Source organism: Fukomys damarensis, unplaced genomic scaffold (genome assembly GCF_012274545.1).
Source record: "Fukomys damarensis isolate Sample0158 unplaced genomic scaffold, DMR_v1.0_HiC HiC_scaffold_26, whole genome shotgun sequence".
NCBI classification, from domain to species: domain Eukaryota; kingdom Metazoa; phylum Chordata; class Mammalia; order Rodentia; family Bathyergidae; genus Fukomys; species Fukomys damarensis.
In genome coordinates this window covers 729,586-754,210 of record NW_022900938.1, presented here as the reverse complement: position 1 = coordinate 754,210, position 24,625 = coordinate 729,586, and the positions used below count along the sequence as shown (strand labels likewise).

The 24,625-nt window shown below is 50.4% G+C and overlaps 1 protein-coding gene across 1 annotated transcript in view; it reads left to right on the top strand.

Annotated features, from left to right (window-relative positions):
* LOC104857595 (aldehyde oxidase 4) overlaps window positions 1-24,077 on the top strand; it is a 49,915-nt gene extending 25,838 nt beyond the window's left edge. Inside the window, exons 20-35 of the mRNA XM_010617595.2 lie at window positions 1,080-1,176; window positions 5,633-5,757; window positions 6,762-6,895; window positions 7,567-7,654; window positions 7,904-7,990; window positions 8,170-8,361; window positions 9,077-9,304; window positions 16,271-16,366; window positions 17,383-17,511; window positions 18,630-18,704; window positions 19,403-19,455; window positions 19,783-19,897; window positions 20,010-20,075; window positions 21,231-21,416; window positions 22,776-22,943; window positions 23,847-24,077. Of these exons, the coding sequence (XP_010615897.1) occupies window positions 1,080-1,176; window positions 5,633-5,757; window positions 6,762-6,895; window positions 7,567-7,654; window positions 7,904-7,990; window positions 8,170-8,361; window positions 9,077-9,304; window positions 16,271-16,366; window positions 17,383-17,511; window positions 18,630-18,704; window positions 19,403-19,455; window positions 19,783-19,897; window positions 20,010-20,075; window positions 21,231-21,416; window positions 22,776-22,943; window positions 23,847-23,900 (1,893 nt within the window). The 3' untranslated portion in view covers window positions 23,901-24,077. The remainder of the gene's footprint in view (window positions 1-1,079; window positions 1,177-5,632; window positions 5,758-6,761; window positions 6,896-7,566; window positions 7,655-7,903; window positions 7,991-8,169; window positions 8,362-9,076; window positions 9,305-16,270; window positions 16,367-17,382; window positions 17,512-18,629; window positions 18,705-19,402; window positions 19,456-19,782; window positions 19,898-20,009; window positions 20,076-21,230; window positions 21,417-22,775; window positions 22,944-23,846) is intronic.
* Window positions 24,078-24,625: the final 548 nt, after the last annotated feature.

Sequence of the window (24,625 nt, the reverse complement as noted above, 5' to 3'; positions counted from 1 at the left end):
GCCGAGGGCTTCTGCCGTTTAAAGTGCAGTTTTCCCCGGGAAACAGCTTCTCTCGCCGCTTAGCCGTTTAAAGCGAAAGCGGTCAGTTTCATGAATGTGAAGTACTCCACAGAGAAAGGTGCTCCCGCTTCTGCCGAGGGCCAGGCTGCGGGCTGTCAGCGTCGCGGGTGGCGAGCAGTGCAGGGCGTAGCTGTGCTGGGCGTAGCTGTGCTGGGGCCTGTGAGGCCAGGCGGACGCACAGCAGGGAGGCGGAGGCGGATGGATGAGGCGGACGGGTGGATGGATGAGGCGGACAGGCGGACGGATGAGGCGGACAGGCGGACGGATTAGGCGGAGGCGTCTCCGCCCCCGTGGTCTCCCCCAGCAGCTCCAGTCCCTGCCGGGTTCCTTTCCATGCCCCTCCGCTCCCTCGTTCCTTTCCCCTCACTCGCCCGGCCTCAATGACCCTCAAAGAGGCTGTCGTCTGCCACCACACGCTCCCAGGCCGCGAGGTTGTGCGGTGTCCCTGGCCCAGGTCCTCGCCCCACAGCACAGAACCAGGGTCTTTCACAGCCCATCCTCCGCCCACCCTCAGCGGTTACTGGTGGAGACCCTATGGGCGCCTGTCCTCAGGTTGGCCGCTCACTGGTTTTCCACCCCACGCTGCTGCTCCGTGGTGTGTCCCTGACTGCAGGCGGCTCGAGTGCCCTTCTGGGGGACAGGAGAGGCCAAGAGGCCGCCCTGAGCATTGCAGGCCCCGTGGCCTCCTCCTCCTTGCCTTCTCTTTATCCTGTCCCCTCACCTCAGAGGTGGCACCTTATTACCTCACACCCGGGACAGACAGTCACTCAAGGTCAGAGTCAGGGCCGGGCCATTCACCCCACCCCACCCCCGCACTCCCCAGCCCTCAGCAGGATGAGCTGCCAACCCCCTGCTGCACTGAAACCAGCGTCCCCTCTCTTAGTCCTCCGGGCCCCATTGTCCAGTATGTGGAGATTCCATAGCAAGAGCCTAGCTCCCTGTGGAAACTAATGTCTTCTTAGAATGAAAAAACAAAAAACAGGATTATTTTGTTTTGGTTTGTTTGTTTTTTCCTGTAGCAAGCCCTGGAGCACAATTCGTTTCTTTCTCCGGAGAGGAAAATTGAGCAAGGAAATGTGGAGCAGGCCTTTAAACACGTGGACCAAATCATTGAAGGTGAGTGCAGCACCTGGGGTCACAGCAAAAGCTGCGGAGTTAAAGGATCTTCCCAGACCTGTACTGGGGTACAACGAAACCCCAGGGCACACACAAGTAGCTAAGAGGTTGTTAACAACAGCTGAAAAGCACAGGTGTCCTGCTGGGTGTTTCTGTAGCTGTAGGACCTGTGTGGTCCCACTCACAGCAAGGCAGAGAACATCTTCACACCCCTTGGCCACCTGTACCCTCAAAGTACAGTGGACCCTTGAATTATGACAGGCCTGACATACGAACAATTTGGGTTATGCCTGGAATTTTAGTTTTAATTTAAGAACAAAGTCTTGAGTTACAACCTGAATGCTGGCTGCTTATGGTTCTCCATGGTCTCAGATACAGATTTAACCCTTAAAGACTTCTGGAAGGAACACGACAGCAAGCTTTCCTGTGTGGGGTTCATTGAGAAATCCTGGGCCAGTGTCCCTAAGGACACTGAGATCTGCCTGTGTACAGGAGAGAGACTTTGAAGGCCATGTAGAGGCGCCTGAGCCTTCGCTGAGCAACTTGAGTTACAACCAGCCCTCAGGAATGAATTAAATTCACAAGTCAAGGGTCCATTGTATTATCTGAAAGCCTGCTGCACATTAATGTCACCTAACTTCAGCTGCTATGGGTTTATCTCACTGGCTTTGAACTTCCCATTAGAATGAACCTTACTGGGCCAGGGATTTAGCTCAGTGGTGCCATGCCTGCCTCACGAGGTCCTGAGTTCAGTCCCTGGTACCAAAAACAGAATCTTACGGTGTAGCCCTTCCATGCCTGTCTCTTAACATTATGTGTGGAAGGGTCATCCACACTGGCTGCTAGATCCGCGGCCCTCTCCATTGTTTAGTGGTACCCACTGCACACAAATTCTGTAGTTTACTTCTCCTTTCTGCTAACAATGAATGCCTCAGTTGTTGCCGGTTTGGTAGTCTTCTGAATAGTTTCTGTACACACCATGATGCTTGTCCTTTAGTGAACTCAGCGCTTCTTTCTAATGAAATCGACCCAGGGGTAAATTGCTGAATAATAGCATATTGATATGCTTAGCTTGAGTAGTTTACACCAAATATTTTAAAATAACAATAAAGTTTGTGTGACTGTACTCCTGTTAGCAGTTAAGGGCATTCCATTGATATTGCTAGCCTTTTAGTTTTATCTAATCTGATAGGTGTTATCTTTTTTTTTTCCTCATATGGGGCTCAAACTCGGGACGTTGTACTTTCGAGGCAGGCACTGCACCACTAAGATAAATCCCTGGCCCTTGATAGCTGTTATCTTAATTACTTGCTCATGGCTGAGACACGATTCTCAACACCCACAACTATAAGGAGGAAAGGGTAATTTTGGCTCATAGTCTAAAGAGGTTTCAGTCCATAATCAGCTGACTCCAAGGCAAAGCAGCATGGTAGAGAGGAAACAGTCCATGGCATGGTGGACGGGGGCAGGGAGAGCTCAAAGAAGAGGAGGGAGATAGACCTTCCAGGCCATGCCCCAGTGACCACCTCCTCCACCCAGACTTCACTTCCCAACATCACACTTAGATACAAACTCATCAGTGGACTCCACTGATGATTATCACACCCCATGATCCAGTCACCTCCCTAAGCCCCACCAAGGAGTACATGAGGACTTGGGAGGACTGTAGGTATAAACCACAACAGATGTGTGTTGGAGCCTTGTGCTTTTAATTGGATTTTTTAAACTGGATGACTGATGATGGGGGACGATCTTCAGTTTTATTCTCACCTAAAGGGCAGCAGATTGATCAAGTGTCATTTGGGATCTTTGCTGCTCACATGTTGCCAATTGTGAAAGTTTAGAACTTTGACACGGTGAGATATTTGAATCGTGCAGGGAGTTGGGACTGAATAACTGAGAGTCTCAGGGCATCCGGCATGGAGAAGAGGTGCAGTGTGGTGGCTAAGAGTGTGGATTTGGGCCAGAGATTTAGCTCAGTAGTTCCATTGTCTGCTTTGCAAGCACAAGGACCCGAGTTTGATCCCAGTACCAAAAAAAAAAAAAAAAAAAAAAACGTGTGGCTCTTGAGGTCAGGTAGCCCAGGTCTGATCCCAGTCTTCCCACTGAGCCTCCGTGACCTTGGGCAGCTGACATGACCTTCCCATGTCTCAGCACCCCCACTTAGCATGATGTAGGTGATGGGACATGGCTCATCAGATTGGTACAAGGATCAAATTGTCTGTAAAGGGCTAAGCTTTAGAAAATTATGTAGTGTATTGTAAAGACTATATAACTGTTAAATAAATAAATTTGGGTTTTAAAATATGCCACTCTAGCATAAGGATTATTTTGACCTGAAGGTGAAAGGGGTCGCGCGTGCCCCTTGGGGCGCCCCTCCCAATCAGGTCACTCAGGCACCCGAGAAGGGAGTCAGGCGAGGCACAAAGGCCTGGAGGCGAAGAAAGGGAGGCGGGTACCAAGGGAAGGAGTGTTGGCTCATTTATAGGGTCTTGGGTGGGAGTTTTGCAATTTTAGGGGAATTAGCTGTTTTTTAACCTATTGCAGGCCACATTGCCTTATAAGGTCTTAGTCCTGCAGGAGTCCCTTATCAGATGTTGGCGTCATTTCTGGGAAGAATTCAACTGCGGGGGGGGGGGGGGGGGGACGAAACTTAAGTTGGGAAAACGAAATTTAAGTTAGGAAGAACCCGGAAGTCAGGTATAAAATGGAGGAGTTTAAAGTGACATGTACAATTTCCTAACAGAAGGCAACTGAAAAATAGCAGGCACAAAGAAAGCTACCTTTCTCCTTTTTACCTAAAAGAAAGGAAGTGGGGTGTAGGGGTGTTCGCCTGTAATCCCAGCACTCTGGGAGGCTGAGGCAGCAGGACTGCAAGTTTGAACTTAGCCTGGGCAATTTAGTGAACCAGCAAGAGTCTGTCTCAAAATTTAACAAAAAAAAAAGACTGATGTTGACGCTGAATAAAAGGCCCTGGATTCAATTCAATCCCTAGAACCACGATACATAGATGAACAGGTAAGCTGGGTGATAGACGCAGAGATGCATAGATGAACAGGTAAGCTGGGTGATAGACGCAGAGATGCATAGATGAACAGGTAAGCTGGGTGATAGACGCAGAGATGCATAGATGAACAGGTAAGCTGGGTGATAGACGGCAAAGATGCATAGATGAACAAGTAAGCTGGGTGATAGACGCAGAGATGCATAGATGAACAGGTAAGCTGGGTGATAGACGCAGAGATGCATAGATGAACAGGTAAGCTGGGTGATAGACGCAGAGATGCATAGATGAACAGGTAAGCTGGGTGATAGACGGCAGAGATGCATAGATGAACAGGTAAGCTGGGTGATAGACGGCAGAGATGCATAGATGAACAGGTAAGCTGGGTGATAGACGGCAGAGATGCATAGATGAACAGGTAAGCTGGGTGATAGACGCAGAGATGCTGCCCCACCCCCATACCTGAAACCTCAGAACAGGAGACAGCTCCAGCTCCAGACCCCACCAGCCAGGGACAGCACTGAGAGGAATCTGTGGAACAGAACTTCCTAAGCTAAACCACATCTTCTTTGAGTTTCCCCTATACATCTATCTTTCCATGTTTAACCAGAAGCTCAAAGCTCTTCATTTATTTATCACTGCTCCAAAAATATATTACCTCTAGTTAAAACAGCATACAATTTTTCAGGCCTTAGGGTTTTTCTATTCATTCCTGGGAGCAAATCCCCAATATGTATATGAAATAAAACTTTTCCCCTGTTTAAAAAAAATTTTTTTTTTGGTACCAGGGATTGAACTCAGACCTTGTGCTTGTGAGGCAGACAGTAGAAACTTCTAGCCAAATTCCTGGCCTAAAAAATTTTTATTTAAAATATTTATTTAATAGGAGCTGGGCGTGGTGGCGCATGCCTGTAATCCCAGCACTCGGGAGGCTGAGGCAGGAGGATCGCTGTGAGTTCGAGACCAGCTTGGGCTACATAGTGAGTTCCAGGTCATTCTCAACTACATAGTGAGACCCTGTCTCAAAAAAACAACAAAAAAGAATTAATAAATAATTTTATTTATTTAACAGTTTTATAGTCTTTATAATACACTACATAAAAATTAATTTGCTTTAGGCTGGGTATGCAGCACATGTATGTAATCCCAGCTACTTGGGAGGCTGAGGCAGGAAGATTGCAAGTTTAAGCCCAGCTCGGACCACTTAGTGAGACTATGTCTCAGAATAAAAAAGTAAAAAGGGCTGGAGACACAGCTCAGGGCTGGGCTCGGGTCCCACACCTCACGGTCCAACACCTCCCCCACCGGCGGGGAAGCCAGGCCAGCAGGGCGAGGCTGATAGGGCACAGATGGGGCTGGAAGTGTCCACCCAAGGCTGTAAAACTGAAGCTCACTCTACAAACAAAGCCCCCTCGAACCTTGGGGAGCAACTGAGTCCTCTTGTTCCACCAGGCGAGGTGCACGTGGAGGGCCAGGAGCACTTCTACATGGAGACACAGACCATCCTGGCCATCCCGGGGGACGAAGACAAGGAGATGGCGCTGCATCTGGGCACCCAGTTTCCCACCCATGTGCAGGTAATGGGTGACAGGAACAGGAGGGTGACGGGGACCCCTGCCGCTGTGGATAGCGGTGGGGGGTGGGCACGACTGTCAAAGTGACCCAGGAACAAGGTCATGCCCTCCGGAGCACTGGCCAGGTCCCCTTACCCCACACACCCGCGTGTGCAGCTCCCTCAGGACACACACACACGTGTGTGAGGCCGGGCCCCGTGCTGACCACCTGCTCCAAGGCTGCCCTGTCTCCCGGTCCACCTCGGCGGCCGCACCCGCATGCGTCCCCGGGGTGACGAGAGGCTCGGCGTCATCTGTGACCATGGAAATGCACCTAGAATGAGGAGATGCTGCCCCACACCCCCCAGAGCGGCTGGAATCCCAAGGACAGGCGACAGCCGTGCTGGCAGAGATGCAGAGAAAGAAGCCGAGACCTTCGGGCACGGCTGATGGGCGAGAACGCGGCACCCCTGTGGAAGGCAGGGTCGCTCCCCAGGCTGGTACCGAGAGCAGCCTTAACTCAGCAGCTCCTCAACTGAGTCTCTGCCAAGAGAAAGGAAGATGCATCCGCACGAAGACCACTACGTGGTGTCCACAGCGGCTTTATTCAGAAGAGCCACAGGTGGAGCCCGTGTCCCCGGACCGGAGAACAGACAGACGAAAGCCAGCACGGCCACACGGAATGTTCCCTAGCCAGGAACCGCTGTGTACATGCCACAACAGGAATTACCCTGGACACGTTATGCCGTGAGATGAGCCAGTTACCCAAGACCACGTGTTATATAATCCCTTTTCCCTGAAATGTCAGAACAGGCAAACTGCGGAGACAGGGTTGGGAGGGTGCGGGACAGGAGGGGCTGCCTAAGGGATGCGAGGTCTCTTGGGCTTGCTGGGGATGTCTTGCTGGAGATCTTTGCACAGCCGTGTAACAGCAGCATGCGTCGCGTGCTGGTTCCTTTTCCTGCGCATTCATGGGGACTGCACAGCTGTCAGACCACACTCAGCGCCTGGAGGTCTCCCTCCTGTAGGAGTTCGTGGCCGCAGCTTTAAATGTCCCAAGGAGCAGAATCGCCTGCCACATGCGGAGAGCTGGAGGAGCATTTGGGGGCAAGATGACCAAGCCAGCCCTGCTGGGCGCCGTTGCTGCTGTGGCTGCCAACAAGTAAGAGTCACAGTGCCCACATCCCTGGCAGTAGCTGCCCATGGGCCATGTCATCGCCAACCCAGGGCCCTGCTCACCTGGCAGTGCTCAATGTGCCTCAGTCTCGCACAGAACCTGTGGGTACCAAAGTCACTGAGGCACTGGAGAATGAGCATAACTGGCCCTGGGCAGGGATACGGCTCACTCTAACCCGGGAAACCGCGTGAGCAGCAGGCGTGCAGGCTGGCAGGATCCTGGCAAACTGCAACTTTGGGGCAGATTTGACTGAAGCAGAGTCCAACTGTGGGGCCTGAGCTGGGCTCAGGCTTTCTGCCCCGCGTCCCCTGGGGGCAATACTTGAACACCCCCTTTACTATCTCAAAGTGAATTCATAAGACCAAATCCTATTCAGAATTCTACACTTCACTGCAAAATGATTTACAACTCTCCAATGCAGTATAAAAAAGAAATAAGAGGGAATCATTCATAACCAAACAATGCTCCAGGACAACATGGGAAATTCAAGCATGACTGGGCAGAAAATGCGTTTGTTAACTTTAGCGCCCCCTACAGCTTGGGGTGTTGTGTGAGGTTTGTTACCACCCCAAGGAGAACCACTAGGCCAAGTCACCTTCCCCACCCATGTCTCTGCTATGCGGTGCAATTCCTGCTAATGAGCACCTTTCCCACAGGACTGGCCGCCCAATCCGGTTTGTGCTGGAGCGAGGGGATGACATGCTGATCACAGCCGGCCGCCATCCACTCCTCGGAAGATACAAGGTGAGTGAGGCCAGATGCCAGACATTGCCCTGTGTTGACCGGTCCACAGCAAAGACGGTTGCTGAGTTCCTCGCTCTACAAAGGGACAGCTGGGTGCTGCCTAGACTCACTTTCTACTCAGCCGTCCATAATGTTCCCGAGAGGACCGGCCCAGGCACAGCTGAGTGTGGTGCGACACACGTGGCCCAGCATGTTGTGGCTGAGCGTGGGTGGGCTGAGGGAAAGCTGCCAGCCTCCTCTCCCTTGCAGATTGGCTTCATGAAGAGCGGGCTCATCAAGGCTGCGGACCTGGAGTTCTACATCAATGGCGGCTGCACCCCGGATGAGTCCCAGCTGGTGAGCAGCGAGTGCCCTCCCTCCTGCCGTGCGGCCTGGGCGCTCTCTGCCAGCTGTGCTGGCTTGGGAGCCTCCTTGCAGATCAGACAATGGCTGTGGGGGTTTAAATCAAAAGTACAATTCAGCTACGTGGCTTTGAGTTGGACGGAGATGAAGTTGTACTGCTTTGCTTCGTGCAGGTGCTGGAGTTCATCGTGCTGAAATCTGAAAACGCATATCACATCCCCAATTTCCGGTGCCGGGGCAGGGCCTGCAAAACAAACCTTCCGTCCAACACTGCCTTCCGGGGCTTCGGCTTTCCCCAGGCGACTGTGGTGGTGGAGGCGTACATGGCCTCGGTCGCAGCTCACTGTGGCCTGCTCCCTGAAGAGGTAAAGGCTCAGGGTCCCAAAGAAAACACCGAGGCGCCAGCCCAAGTGCGCCTTGAGCCCAATGGGTTCAGACAAAGCACAGCGCCCGTTTGCTGCCAAGGGCAGCTGCAGGAAGACGGCCAAGCCCGGGGGGCTTGAGACAGTGATGCTGCTTCCTCTCTGCGGGTTAGCGACTCCGCCTCTGGAGTTCTTTGGCCCGGGCTGCCATGCCTGAGGTTCCTCAGCAGGAAGGCTGGAGGTGTCAGCCCTCAGCCAAGGCCAGCCAGGCCCTAGCACAGCAAGAAGGTGGCAAGGCCTGAGGCACAGAGCTGACCCCAGAGCTGGGTGAAACTACGCAGGACCAAGAAGCAGGGGACTGGTGGTCAGCAGTGTTAAGCACCGAAGGGTTAGGGGTGAGGCTGCGATGTGTGAATAAGGGATTCTGGTCAGGAGCGCTTAACCGCAGCCCTTAGCCCCAGACAGGGATGGGAACCTGCCAGCTGGGCCTCAGGGGGCCCCCACACGGCATGAGAGAAGCCCTGGGTCTGGAGCCGGAAGCACTCCAGCAGCGGTCGCGGTGTCCAGTGCTGTTCTTGTTACCCGGGCTGCTTTGCATGCACACCCTGCACCTGTCACTGGGGCTGTCTAAACAGCTGCTTCTCTGTTTAGAAAGCTCTCCCCACAGCACATGTGTGACAGACCCATCCTGAGACCCGTGGGTGTCCTCATCTTCCAGGTGAGAGAAATAAACATGTACAAGAGGACAAGCCAGACAGCCTACAAGCAGACGTTCAACCCCAAGCCCCTGCGCCAGTGCTGGAAGCAGTGTCTGGAGCGGTCGTCCTTCCACGCCCGGAAGCAGGCTGCGGAGGACTTCAACAGGCAGAGCTACTGGAAGAAGAGGGGGCTCGCTGCGGTCCCCATGAAGTTCACCATCGGCGTCCCCATAGCCTACTACCATCAGGTGAGTGGGGTCTCTCACCCCAAAAGCCCTCTCCAAGAGCCCGGGGTGTTGCCTGCGAGGACAGAGAAGGGACCTTCAGGAAACAATGGGCTTAGGGAAGGCTCAGGGTCTGCTGGTGTCAGCCAGGCCCAGTGGGACACAGGAGCAAGGGCATCTCCAGCAAGGCCCAGCACGGGGGACCACACACAGGCATCAGGTTTGTGTCCAAAGCCCGAGTCCATGAGTGACAGGGAGGGGACAAAAGGACCCTTCCTCCCCCAGTCCCAGGTCCTGGTGACAGAGCTTTCCAAACCCGAGGGCAGGTGGAGCAGCCTCTTCACAGAGGAAGAGGCGCCGTGACCCCTGAGGCTCTTCACAGGGCAGAACCAGTTCTCCCAGGCTCACTCTCCAGCTCTTTTATGTTTGCTTCTCCCTCATGAACCTCAGAGACGTCCCTATGCGGAACTCAGGCCTCAGGCCAGGCAAGAGCACAGGCCCCACCGTGAGAGTAGGGCCCGTGCCCCGCCAGGGAGGCCCCGCCAGGGAGGGTGCGGTGCCGAGCAGGGTCCCCTCCCAGCCATGGAACCCCAGGAGGGGATTCAGGCAGTCTGTGGACTCAGTCAGTGGCGTTCTTTACCGTGCAGCAAAGCACCACTTCTTAGCGCGTGTGTGTCTTTGTGACACACAGATTTGTCAATTAAGTAAACATGAAACTCACACGCAGTCATTCAGAATCGTTATGCTGAGTAGGGTGGGGGGGCTGGTGCTTCTTTTTCCATGTTTTAGTCTTGTTTGCAGGGCCTGAAGGTCGCATCCTGTGGGGAGTTGGTGCGTGGATGTGACAGCTTCCTTCCTACTTCCCTCCCCCTCCCTGGCCCCCTCCCCTCCGTTTCCTGGGTCCCTTCCCTTTTGCAAAAAGATCTATGCCCCGTTTCCTAGTATCTATCTTATTTTGCTCTTTATTTATAATTTGGGTTTCTGATATAAGGGAAACTGTGATATTTATAACATAAGCTTTGTGTCTGACTTGTCTCTAACGCTACGGTCTCAGGGTGCATCGATTTTCCCACACATGACTCAAGATTATCCTTCTTTATGGCCCAGTAATGCTCCATTGTGTGTGAATACTGTTTTCTTAATCCACTTATCTGTTGATGGACACATAGACTGCTTCTAAGATTTAGCTATTGTGAATTGTGCCGCTATAAACATGGACATGCATGGATCACTGTACAATGATGTCTTTAACTTTGTCAGGAAGATACCTAAAAAGGGAATAGCTTATTGAGTGGAGCTTCTAGTTTCAGGTTTTTGAGGAATCTCCATACTGATTTCCATAGGTTGTATTAGTTTACTTTCCAACCAAAAATGTAGAAGGGTTCCTTTTTCTCCACCACCTCCCAAGCATTTGTTATTTGACTTATTGATGACGGTCATTCCTCCTGGAGTGAGATGGAATCTCCGGGTTGTTTTAATTTGTATTTTCTCCAGTGACCAGAAACATGGAACATTTTTCCACGTATTTATTAGTTACTTGTCCTTCTTTTCCTGAGAAGTGTCTATGCATTTCAGTTGCCCAATTTATTGGATTTTTTTTCATTTTGAAGAGTCCTTTTTAAAACATGTATTCAATGTTTAGTCCTCTATTGCAGGAGTAGCTGGCAAAATATTTTTCCCCTTCAGAAGGCCACCCTTCACTCTCTTGGTCGTTTCCTTTGTCGTGCGGAAGCTCTTTGATTTGATATAATCTCATTTGTTGAGTCTTGGTATTATTTCTTCTGTCGTTTTCCAGGAGAGTAAGTGTTCTGTTTTAGCATTTAGGTCTTTGAGCCATTCTGATCTTAGTTTAGTGCATTGTGACAGATGTGGGTCCAGCTCCACCTTCCACATGTGGATAGCCAGTTTTCCCAGCACGGTTTATTGAGAGGCTGTCTTCCTGTCGGCATGTGTGTTTGGCTCCTTTGTCAAAGATCAGAGTTGGATGTGCATAAGGTAGTTTCTATGTCCTCTATTTTGCTCCACTGGTCCTCATGTCTGTTTCTGTGCCAGCCCCCTGCTGTTTTATTATAGTAGCTTTGAATGTAATTTGAAATCTGGGATTGTGATGCCTCCTACTCTGCTCTTGTTGCCCAGGATTGCTTTTGCTCACAGATTGTTTGTTTGGAACCAAGGATTAAACTTGGGACCTTGTGCTTTGAAGGCAGGCAGTGGAACCACTGAGTTAAATCCCCAGCCCCACCCAGGACTGCTTTTGCTATTCTGGGTTGCCTCCGGCTCCATATGAAATTTGGGTTTGTTTTCTCTAGTTCTGTGAGGAATGTTCTTGCTATTTTCATTGGGATTGCATTAAATTTATATAAAGCTATTGGAAGTATGGCTATTTTGACAATATTGGCTCTGCCTATAAAGAAACAGGGGATGTCTTTCCATTTTCCAATGTCCTCTTTGGTTTCCTGTTTTAAGAATATTATAGTTTTTGTTGTAGAGATCTTTCACATCTTGCTTAGGTTAATTCCCAAGTATTTAATTTTCCTTGAAGCTATTGTGAATAGTATTTGTTTCCTAATTTCTCTCTGAGTGAGATATTTATTGGTATACAAGAGCACTGTTGATCTCTGTGTGTTGATTTTATATCCTGCTGCACTACTGAATCTGTTTATTAGTTTAGAGGTCTCTGGGTGGGTGGATGTTTTGAGTCTTCTCTGTAGAGGACCTTTTCATCTGACAATAATGGTTAGACTTATTCCTTCACTGTCTATATCCCTTTTATTTCTTTCTCTCACCTGATTGTTCTGGCTACTATTTTGAGTACTCCATTGAAAGGGAGTGATGGTAGTGTTCATCCTTGCCTTATTCCTGACTTTAGGGGGAAAGCTTCCCACTTTTCCTATTTAATATGATGTTGGCAGTAGGTTTGTTATAAATGGATTTTATTATATAGAGATGAGGTCCTTCTATATATTTTCTTCAGGGTGTTCATCATGAATGGATGTTGGATTTTGTCAAATGTTTTTTTCTGTATCTCTTGAGATGATCGCATGATGTTTGTCCTTGCTTCTGTTAATGTGATGTATTACATTTATTGATTTGTGTATGTTGAACTATCCTTGCATTCCTGGGATGAAGCCTACTCAGTCATGATGTATGACCTTTTTAATGCTTTGCTGCATTCTGCTTGCTAGTATCTTCTTGAGGATTTTTGCATCTTTGTTTATCAAAGAACTTGCCTATAGTTTTCTTTTTCAGTTGAATCCCTGTCTGGTTTTGGAATCAAGGTAATGCTAGCTTCCAGGAATGAGTTTGGCAGTATTCCTTCCCTTTCCATTTCACTGAAGAATTTGAGAAGTATTGGCATCATCATCTTGAAGTTCTTATAGAACTCGGTAGTGAATCCATCAGTTCTTGGGCTTTTCTTAGTTGATAGGTTTTTATTTCTGCTCTGATTTCTGTTACTGGATTATTCAAGGATTTTATGTCTTCTTGATGCAGTTTTGAATATATATATCCATTTCTTCTGGGTTCTCCAATTTATTGCAGTATAGGTTTTCAAAGTAGTTACTATGAAATAATGTTCTGGATTTTGACAGTGTCTGTTGTGATTTCACCTTTTTTGTTTCTAATTGCACCAATTTGGGTTTTTTTTTTCTTTTTTTCTAAAACTGTTTAAAGATTTGTCTATTTTATATATTCTTTCAAAGAACTAGCTCTGATTCATTACTTTTTTACTCTCAATTTCATTAATTTCTGCTTTGATCCTTATGATTTCCTTCTACTAGCTTTGGATTTGGACTGTTGTTTGTCTAGCATGTAGGATGCATCATTAGGTTATTTGGGCCCACTCCGTTTTTCTGATATGGGCATTCAAAGCTATAAAGTTTCCTATTAGGACTGAGTACTTTAATTGTGTCCTATAAGTTTTGGTATATTACACTGAAATTATCATTTGATCTTAGGAACTATCTAATTTCTTCCTTGGTTTCTCCTGTGACCCCTCAATTATTCAAGAGGGTACTACTATTTAATTTCCATGTGTCTCCATAATTTCTATGATTTCTTCTGCCATTAATTTCTAGTTTAATTGCACTCTGATCTGATAATATGAATGGAATCATTTTCATTCTTTTACATTTATTTAAGCATGCTTTATAGGCTTACATGTGATCTATTTTGGAGAAAATTTTATGTACCGTTAGGCAGAACATGTATTCTGTTGTTGAATGGAGAACTCTATAGACATCTATTAAATCCATCTGTTATAAGGTGTGGTTCAACTCTGATATTTGTTCTTTTATAATCTATTTTTGATAGTGAGATATTGCTATCCCCACTATAATTATTTTTATGTTTGTGATGCTTTATGTCCAGTAGTGCTTTTTTTATAAAGTTGATTGTGCCAGTATTTGGAGTGTGTGTGTGTGTGTGTGTGTGTGTGTGTGTGTGTGTTTATAATCATTATCTCTCCCTGTTGAATTGTTCCCTTGGCCAATTTGTGGTGATTTTCTATGCTTTCTCTGATCAGTTTTGGCTTGAAGCCCACTTTATCTGAAAATAGAATAGCTGTTCTTGCTTGCTTGTGTGGAATGTTGTTTTCCATCCTTTAATTCTTAGCCTAAATGTATTTCATATATACAGCATACTGTTAGGTTTTGTATTTTTTTATCCAGTCGTCCAATCTGTCTTTAGTTTGAGGAGTTGAGACCATTCATGTTAGGAGTTAAGTACTGATAAGCACTGACTATTCCTGTCGTATTATTTTCCTGTTGCTTATCCCTTCCCCTTCTGTTTAACTGCTGAGCTTGCCTCTTGTGTTCATTCCATTAGGTTTTTGCCACTGTTGGCATTGTTATCTAAATTATCCTTGAGAATTTTTCAGTGTTCATGAATTTCTTAAGGTGTTCCTTGTGAAAAGACCGTATTTCGCCATCAGTTTTGAAAAATAGTTTTTCAGGATATATTAACGTGATTTGGAAGCTGTTTTCTTTTAGAGCTCAGAACATTTCACTCCATGCTCTCCTGGCCTTTCAGGTTTGTGTTGAGAAGTCAGCTGTAATGCTAATGAGTTTATCTTTGTAAGTGAGTTATGGCTTTTTTCTATCAAATTTTCAGACTCTGTCCTTGTGCTGGACTTACAGGGTTCTGACTATGATGCATCATGAAGTTTTCTTCTGATCCTGGCTCTTTGGGTTCTGTGCCTTGCTTCTCTATACATTAAATTATTTTCCCATATTTGGACAGTTTTCTATTATTTCTGTAACAGGCTTTTTCTTAATGTGCTGTCTTCTGCTTTTTCACTAAATCCAAGTCAGATTAGACTTTTTTGTATCATATAGCAGCTGTTGACCATTTTCGACATTCTCTTGTTATTAAGATATCTCTGAGAATACGGACACCTACTCCAGCCCTGCCTTCTAGTCCTGACACTGTCTTCACATTGGTCCCTTCCTTTGTGCTCTCAGTAGAATTTTTATCCCCTGGATTTCTATTTGGTACCTTTAGTGGACTCTACTTCTTTGCTAAAATGATCATTCATGCTTTTCATTGTTTTGTTTAGCTCACTGTCTTCCATAAGCTCACTGATCATTTTATGGAGCTCATTATCTGTTTAGTTAGATCATCTTGGAGCTTGCCAGGCACCTTATTGATCTGTTTCTTTTTTTATCTCCTCTTTTTTCACTTTGTGTAATTCAGTTTTTGGCTTTTGATTTCCTCCCCCATTGATGTCCCCTGAGTCAGCTTTGGGGAGTTGGGAGTCTTGGGAGGTATTTTGTTGCCTTGTTTTCTCATAGTTCGTGTGTGTTTGTGTGTGTGTGTGTTCGTGTGTGCTGAGGGCTGTGGGCCAGGTGTCATGGAAAGATTGTTGCTAATGTGGAGATCACCTTAGGTAGTGTCAGCTTTCTAGTGATGCGTTCTGGGCATGGCTCCGCCTAGGCCTGGGCCTTCAGCAGTACAGAGCAGGGTCCCAGCATGGCTGCACGTGTGTCCTGGGCATAGCTCTAAAGAAAAATCCTAGCACACCACAGACCCATGCACCCCAGACTCCTGCCCCCTGCATTCTGGAGCCCCGTACACATTCAAGGCCCCTTACAGGAAAACAACCTGCCCCAGGGAAGGACACGAGGTGGATTTGAAGAGGTAGTGTGGCCTGCTCCTCAAGAACACTGGGCTCAGCCGGGCGTGGTGGTGCACGCCTGAAATCCCAGCCCTTGAGAGGCTGAGGCAGGAGGATCCCTATGAGTTTGAGACCAGCCTGGGCTACATAGTGAGTTACAGGTCAGTTTCAACTACACAGTGAGAACTTGTCTCAAAATACCAAAAAAAAAAAAAAAAAAAGAACACTAGGCTCAAGTCAGGAGTTGTGGATCCCAGCCCCTCCCTGCCACCCACGGGGCAGCCAAAGCTGGCCAAGTGTCTAAGCTCCTCTTTCCCAGTACACTCAGAATAATTTGGACCAGGTCAGTGGATCTCAAGCCAGCAGACATCAAAATCAGCTGGAAGCTGAAAGCATGAGTACCTGGGCTCTGCCTCTCGGACATCGAGTTGGAATTTCCAGGCTGGGCCCCATCTCCCCTCTGCACCATGACCTGAAAGATGGTGTCTGGGTACCATGGAGAGACCTCAGATTCTCCTGGTTCCTCTAACAACCAGAAGTGTGCCTGGAAATGGACTCATGTGGGTTCCATTGGCTTTAAATTAATTTCCACATCCAGGGAGAAAGAACAAGTGCTGTACAGGTGGAAAGTTGATTCCCAAGGCAACCACGAGAGGGTCTGGTATATGCAGGCTGGTGGGGAAGAGACAACACTTTTACCTCCATGGCTGTCCGGCTTGGGGTTTCCTGTCTGTAACCACCAATAATGGCTTTCTTCTCCAGAACAGAAAAAAGAGAGGTTGGGTCAATGAGGAGTTGTCTGTCCAGCACCCTAAGCTAACCTTGCAGCAATGCTCAGCCGCAGCTCTTGCCAGACCATCACCACTTGTTTCCTCTAGGCAGCGGCTCTGGTCCACATCTATCTGGACGGCTCAGTCTTGCTGACCCATGGTGGCTGTGAACTTGGACAAGGCCTGCACACCAAAATGGTCCAGGTGAGACGGAGGCCTGCCCACGTGCACCACTGTGAAGAGCGCAGGTCTTGCTGTTAGTATACAAGCCATTCCCCTTTTGATCCGGAGAAATCCGCTCTCACTGAATGCATGAGTCAGTTCAAAAGCTCATCCTGGATCCAGGGACCTGGGGAGGGAAAAGTGGGGACCAGGGCTGAGGAAATACACTGTCCCCCTGCACACGAAGGAGCCCAATATGCACGTCTGTTCAAAAACATGGTTCAAGTTTTCAAAGATAAAATACTGTACAACTTTTTGGCAACTGCTCAGAGCAGTAATGTGTCCATCCAGATCGTCAAGGAGACACAAATGTGTTCAATCTGATGAAAAAGTGCGTTCTCGGGTTCACAATCTACTCAAGAAAGCACTGCATAGAACTGGCCGTCAGTGTGCTGATTCCATCAAGTGTGTGCCTTATACTGTTGAAAAACAAGGAGTTATTATAGTAGGAAAGTTTCCCTTCTTTAAATGTTTTTGTTGTCTTTCTTTTTTGGTACCAGGGATCAAACTCGGGACCTTCCACTTGCAGGCAGCGGCACCAATGAGCTAAATCCCTGGCCCTAAATGTAAAATAAGAATTTTTTGAATAAGATATTTGAATAAAAAAACATATAAAACAAAGCCTCTCTCTCAGTGAGAAATAGAAGATTCTGTATGGAGGGAATAGCAGAGTTCTTGGAATTAGGAAATCACAAAAATCCGCAGGGCCTTTTTGAACATACTGTGACTTTACACCCAAATCCAGTGAGGGAAAAACAGCTGTTAAGTCACACAGCCTGCTGGCTGGGGTCCCACGGTGTCCCTGGCAGCACAGAGTGGGTGATCACGTGCCCCGGAAGAAAGAGAACCATGTCTTCGGTGGTGCTATTTGAACCCCACTTCAATCTTTGTCACAGTGGCAGGACAGCTGAGCTTCATAATCAGTTCCAGCAAGAACGCAAAGGTTTTCACTCAGAAAGGGGCTTGAGGCTGACTGAACCTGCACTTTTTCCTGGCAGGTGGCCAGTCGGGAGCTGGGCATCCCCACATCCTACATCCACCTCTCGGAAACCAGCACCGTGACAGTGCCTAATGCCGTCTTCACCGCGGGCTCCATGGGCACAGATGTCAACGGGAAGGCCGTGCAGGTGACTTCCCCCGTTCCCGGCCACCCAGGAAGGAGGGAGGCCTGGGCAGGTCAGGCGCGGGCCCTGACTCACCACTGACAGCCAGGTCCCAGCCCGGCTGTCCCGCTGTGCTGGGCCCTAGTGATGTGTGGCCAGGGGCCCCTGGGCACTGGTGCCGCCTTGGCTGGGGCTCCCAGGTCCCTCTCGTGGCGCCTGAAAGCTGCCGCTCTGGAGCTTCCCCCCTCAGGAAGAGAACCTCTCTCTCCCGCCCCTCACACCAGAGCAATGCAGGGTGGTGCCAGCTTGGGCCAGCGGCGAGCCTGGGCCGGCGTCAACAGCCCCGAGAATCCATCCCTCTTCTGCAGAGCCAGGGACACGAGCCCCACTGACCTCACAGGACCGTTGGGGGTCAGGCACAGACTTCGTCCCCCAGCCTGGTGGCATCTCCCTCCCCCAGTGCCGAGGCTCAGTCACCCCAGAGTCTGAGGAGGGTGGCCTCACACAGAGGCAGTGAGGTCACCCTTGCTGGTGTCCCTGAGACCCAGCTCCTCCCTCATGGACGCTTCTGAGCAGGCCAGGGCGCTGCCCAGCCTGTCCCTCTCCTCTCACACACCTGGAGGCCAGGAGTTGTGGTTATGGTGTCTGTGTGGGGCTCGGGAAGGTATTTGAGTGGACAGTGCTGATGATTGCACCCAAAACAGTGCATATAAGGGCCAGGGATTTAGCCCAGTGGTTCCGCCACCTGCCTCACAAGCACAAGGTCCCAAGTTCAATCCCCAGTACCAAAAAAAAAAAAAAAAAAAAAAAAAAAAAAAAAAAAAAAAAAAAAAGTGCACATAAAAATAATTGTTTCAGTCACTTCTTGGCCTTTTGGCTAAGATCTAGTGTAAAGCGATTCAGTCTCTAGCCGGGCACGATGATGCACACCTGGAATCCCATCGAGTTGGGAGGCTGAGCCAGGAGGATTGGAAATGCAAGGCCAGGCTGAGAAACTTAGGGAGACTTCCTCTCAAAATGAAAAATAAACAGGGCTGGGGATGTCGCTTGTGGTGGAACATCTGGGTTCAACCGCAGTACAAGGGAAAACCTCCTGCCCTGTGCCTTTTATTTCTGATGTCATTTCAAATATTTATTTCTAGAATGCCTGCCAAACCCTCATGACCCGTCTTCAGCCCGTCATCAGGAGAAACCCTCAAGGGACATGGGAGGAGTGGGTGAGTGGGGAAGGCTGTGCCGGCCCGGGAGAAGCCCAGGGAGGAGAATTTCCACTTTTCCAGAAGGCAGCGACGGCGTCTGTGTGTGGAGAACATGCAGAGCGAGTCCCGGCACAGCCGCCTGGACTCTGGGAACGACAGCCGCCCTCGGTGCAGAGGGCCACGCTGTGTCTCCAGTCAGCATTGCAATCACGGCTGTTTTTGTGGGTGGCAGTGGTCATTATCGCCCAGCCTCCCCATCCGCTCCACGGGGAAGCTCGCACATCCCGCAGAGACGGGCAGTCACATCTGCGACCCCACGGAAGGAACCACGTGTGCAGCCTCCAGTGCGTGGTCTTCCCCTAATTCTCCCTGTCTGGTACCATCGGTAGTGTGTGACGACTGCGTTCATCCTGGGACCCGCCTCTGTCCGCCCCATGTGCACACTGAGTACACACGTGTGTGAACACGCCCCCCCACGTCAGATACAAGCAGCGGCGTTTCACACTGCGCCAGCCCAGGCAGAGCACGGCATGGCTGGCAGCCGCTGTGGGCCCTTGGGGGCTGTGTCCCCACAGAGCCCCCAGGGAGGCTCACAGGAGGCAAAGCAGATGCCAAGCCACGGCCACCAGAGATCGGCGTGGCCGTTTTCAGACAGCTGAAGCTGTTTGCCCACCTTCCCCAAACTCCTGCTTCCTGTAACCAGTCGTGTCTTCCAGATCAAAGAGGCCTTCGAGGAATCCATCAGCCTCTCGGCCACCGGCTATTTCAGGTGAAGGGCGCTGGCTGGGGTTTCCTCGCCCGGGCAGGGAGGGTGCAGGCAGGGTCCTCATTCGAGGACCTCAGGCTGACAAAGAGAGGGGCCATGGGCAGGGAACAGCCCAGGACCTGGGGTGGCAGCCACACAGGAGGACCTGCTGCCTGCGCACGCCCAGGCCTGTGGCTGTGCCTATGCCGAGTGCTGGTGCAGCCCAGACCCAGGGTCTCCCTCGGCCATGGTCCTCTCGTGGGGACGCTGCTCCAGCCCTCGCCTTGCAGTCCCCTCCCGCCAGCCCAGGCCACACCAGCCGACACCTGCCTTCACTTGGGTCCTCTGCAGAGGCTACCAGACCAACATGGACTGGGACAGGGAGCAGGGGGACGCCTTCCCCTACTACGTGTATGGAGCAGCCTGCACTGAGGTCGAGATCGACTGCCTATCCGGGGCCCAGAAGGTGCGGATGGCACATGGGCCTTCGCCACAGGACCACAGCTGGGAAAGTGGGCTGGGCGCAGCCTCAGAGGCCGATCTCGGCAGGTGACGCTGTCCTCCTCTTCCGCACGCAGCTCCTGAGGACTGACATCTTCATGGATGCTGCCTTCAGCGTCAACCCAGCCGTAGATATTGGCCAGGTGGGTGATTCCAGAACCTGCCCTCCCAGGGCCCCGGTCAGCGCCACCAGGCAGCCGGGCTCAGAGGCCAGCACCCAGCATGTTTGCACCATCGCCTGTTACACACGCATGCACACATGCACACACACTGCTGGATAGATGCAGAAAGGTCGGGAAGGTTACCTGGCAGGAATAGCGATCCATCCCGCTTCCTGATTTCCCTTCAGTGAACACTGTGTTCGTATTTGGGACAGCATACAGATGCAAAGAGACAAAGTTACCCTGATGCTCATATTAACATTGAATTTAAACAAACTTCACAATTTGGAGACATATCAGAGAAAAAGAAATGTTTAAACACAATTTTCCCCTTTCGCTGAATTTAATTCTGATTCAACTCCTCCAGAGGTTTTTCAAATTTGGAGTTAAAAAAAACCAGGCATGGTGGCACACTCCTGTAATCCCAGCACTTGGGAGGCTGAGGCAGGAGGATCACTGAGTCCGAGACCAGCCTGGGCTACATAGTGAGTTCCAGGTCAGTCTCAACTACATAGTGAGACCCCGTCTCAAAAAAAAAATTTTTTTTGGAATTACACCCAACCTTTCCTGGGGCAGCACTGCCTTGTTTCTCAGCACAAGACATTGTCTGCCCCGCACCTGCCGGCCCGGAGCCCTGCAGCATGCTTGGGAATGCAGGTCCCCCAGGCCAGCTCAGGCCCAGGCCTGCACAGCCCCAAGTGGACCCTAAATCTGTATGGCTGACGGCTGCAGCGGCCCATGCTCTGCCTCCCGTCTTCACAGCTCCTCTCCTCCCAGCTGACCCTGCCTCTCCCTCACTGAGGCAGAGGAACAAGGCGGGAGCACTATGACCTGGAAACCCTCCACCCGAAAACCCCATCAGAAAAGGAAAGAAAACTGGTGCTGTCAGACCAAACCCTGGGACTGTGAGCCTTTCCTTTAGGGTCAGGCGCTGTTATTTTCTAATCTAGCACTTAACTTTGCTTACTTTATTCCAAAACTTGAAGTTGCAACAAAACACAAGCTATAAATCTCCTTCAGTGTTTATAACCTTCAGGCAGATGCTGCTTCAAAGGGGCTTCTCCTAGAGTACAGCACAATAGTCTGGAAATCAGCTGGGTGTGGCCATGCCTGTGACCCGGAAATGTCTGGCTGCAGATCGAGGGGGCCTTTGTCCAGGGAATGGGACTGTACACCACAGAAGAACTGAAATACTCCCCACAAGGCATGCTGCATTCTCGGGGCACCAATGAATACAAAATCCCCACTGTCACCGAGATTCCAGAAGAGTTCCACGTCACCCTAGTGCACTCCCGAAACCCCATAGCCATCTACTCCTCCAAGGTAAGTCTGGGTGTCGGTGCTGTATCTCAGTCACTTCCCCTCACTGCCAGGACAGAACGCCTGGACAGCTCTGAAGGAGAGGTTGGCCCAGACTCACGTGTTAGAAGGTTTAGTCCTTGCAGGCAGCCTGGGGAAGGGTCTGGGGAGGAGAGCTGCTCACCTCATGGTGGCAGGAAGCAGGGTGCGAGGGAGGAGCCTGGAGAGAGATGGACGTGTGGGCCCAGCCCAGTGACCGCCAACCGGGCCTCAACTCCTGCAGCAAGCCAGTTACCGTCACCTTGCAAACACTGAGGCTCTGGGGGAGCCCAGCCACCCAGAGCACCTCCTCCTCTCACCCCCTCAGCGGGCTCCAGCCAGGCCCTCCCCAGCCTCTGCTCTGAGGTGGCAACGGCCAGGGGTGCTGCAGCTCAGGGCTAGGAAAGACCGACGGCTGGCGAGGTTCTTCAGGGGACTCAGCCACACTCCGCTTGGGGGTGATGGGGCAGGAAGAGGGGGTGAGTGTGTGCGTCTGTGTGAGTGTGTATGACTGTGTGTGCCTGTGAGAATGTGGATGTGTCAGTGTGAATGTGTGGGTGGAGGAAGCATATACGGGGATATATGTGTGTGTGAGCGTGTCTGTAAGTGTGTGTGTGTGAGTGGGTGTGTATCTATGTGAGCATGGGTGTGAATGCATGTTCTGTGTAGTGTGAATGTCTGAATGTGTGGGTATCTTTGAGTGTAGGGGGTGTGCCCGTGAGTGTGACAGCATGTGTGTGAAAACACATGCCTGTGTATGTCTAGTGTGTGGGTGTATTTGAGTGTGCCTGTGGGCGTGTGTTTGAGTATGTGGGTATTTCTGAGTGTGTGTGTCTGTGAGTGGGTGTGTGGATATCTGATGCACCCGCGTGCCTATGTGCATATCTGTGGGGGGGTACCTGGGTGTGTCTGTGTCTGGAAGTGTGGGTATCTCGGTGTGTTTGCATGTGTGAAAGTGTATCTGTGAGTGTCTGGATGTCTGAGTGGGTGTGTCTGTGTGTGAAAGCATCTCTGAGTATGTGTCCGGATGTGTGGGTGTCTATGAGTGTGTGTTATGTCTGTTGGTCTGGGTGTGTGGTTGTCTGAGTGTGTCTGTGTCTGAGTATGTGGATGGGTGAGTATATGTGTCTGTGTGAAAATGCCTTGGTGTGTGGGTGTCTGAGTGTTCTGTGTGTTTGTGTGTGAAAGCATGTGAGTGTGTGTCCCTGAGTATTGTATCTGGGTTCTCTGGGGTGCTGCACGCATGTGACAGTTTCTCCGTGTGCCTGAGTGCGTGTGCGTGGGTGAGTGTGTACCCACGAAGGTCAGCCCTGAGCACACCTTCTCGGCCCTGCGCCTGCTCAGGGCCTGGGCGAGGCAGCGATGTTCCTGGGTGCCTCGGTGCTGTTCGCCATCGCAGATGCCGTGGCCACCGCCCGCAGAGAGAGGGGGCTGGGCGAGACCGTCACCCTGGGCAGCCCGGCGAGCCCCGAGTGGATCCGGATGTCGTGCGAGGACCAGTTCACCGACATGGTAAGGGCCGCAGGTCACGCCGGTTCGGCTCCCGCAGCGCAGACGGGCAGCTGAGGCTCTCCCCACCGGCTTGCGGTCCTCCCGTGGCTCTGAAGCTGCCACAGAGCGACACCCCGCACACAAGGGCCCTCAGACTTTCGGACCCAGGGGAAGCACACTAGCAGGGCTGCTCATGAAAGGCCGTGGAAGGCTGCTTCTTTCAACATTTTAAGAAAATGCAGTTGACAGGCCATGTTGAGTGTTTGCCTTTGTTTTTAGTTTTTTTGTTTCTGTTTTTTTTTTAAGACAAGGTCTCACTGTATAGTCCAGGATGGCCTCCAACGCACAGCGATCCTCCTGCCTTGGCTTCCCGAGTGCTGGGACCATAGGCATGTGCCACCATGCGGGCTTGATGTGCCCTTTTGATAACCTCAATAACCAAATTATGTTCGTCACACATCTAATCTGGTTAATCACACGGAAACTATTTGTTAAGCATACTAACAATGATAACAAATGGAACCGGCAGGCCCCGGGCACACCCTTTACATCAATAACTGCTCGCAGGAGAAGGCGTCTCCTTTCTCCAGCTGCTCTGAATCAGCAAGCGGCGGTGTGAGCGTGCGCGCTCCGACCTGGGTGTCTGCGCGGCACCGGTGCAACCCGCCCCCAGCGCGTCCCCCAGGTCGGGAGCGCGCTTTCTCGAGGTCCTGCTGAGCCCGGGCTCCAAAGGCCAGACAAACGTGGCTTGAGGAAAGATCTGTAACTAAAGGAGGGAAACATGAAAACCACACCATCTGATAAGAGTAAAACGGCCATTGACTTGTTCTTTCTTCTGAAGTGATGATTTGTCCCTGAACTGTAACATTTCTCACGTTGGAGTAGTTAGTTACTAACGACTGTCTTCCTATTTTTCATCTCCAGATTCCCAGTGACGACCCTTCAACATTCACACCATGGTCCATCCCCGTGTCCTAATCCTGTGTTTTCTAGAAAATGAGGCCACGTGGTCTTCCTTAGAGTCTCAAACCAGAGCAAATAGCATTACTCAACTGGCAAGAGTAATTTTAGCAGTTGGTAATTATTCCCTGTGGTTTAGGCTACTGCATGATTATGTTTGAAGATGCAAATTTTTACCAAATAGTGTAATAAAACTCAGAAATTCTAATTTTAAGCCAAGTGTGGTGGTGCATATCTGTCATCCCAGCGCTGTAGGAGGCTGAGGCAGGAGGGTCAAAAGTTCAAGCCAAAAATAATTCAAGCCCAGCCTAGGCATCTCAGCAATTGGTGAGATCCTGTTTTGAAATAAAAATGTTAAAAGGGCTGTGGATGTAGCTCAGTGCAAAGACTCTGGCCTCAATGTCCCGTGCCATAAAAAACAATCTGCCCTTGTTGGCATGATCCTGAAAACCTACAGCGTGATCGTTCCTGCTGGCCTGGAACAGTGAACGGAAGACTGTATGGTTTGCTCTTCAGAAACCTGCTCCACGTTCTGTAAAAGTGCCACCCCCAAACTCTCAGGACCCGTTCCCCAGAGCCTGTAGTGAGCTGTCATAAACCCCAGGGAACAGCGTTCACAAGTCTGGGGTGTGCCTGTGTGCGGGTTCCCAGGCGTGCTGCTGGTCTCCTCCGTGGAGCAGTGGTCAGCACTGGTGCGGGCCGGGCCGGCGACACCACCGCTCACCCCACCTGGCTGGCACCCG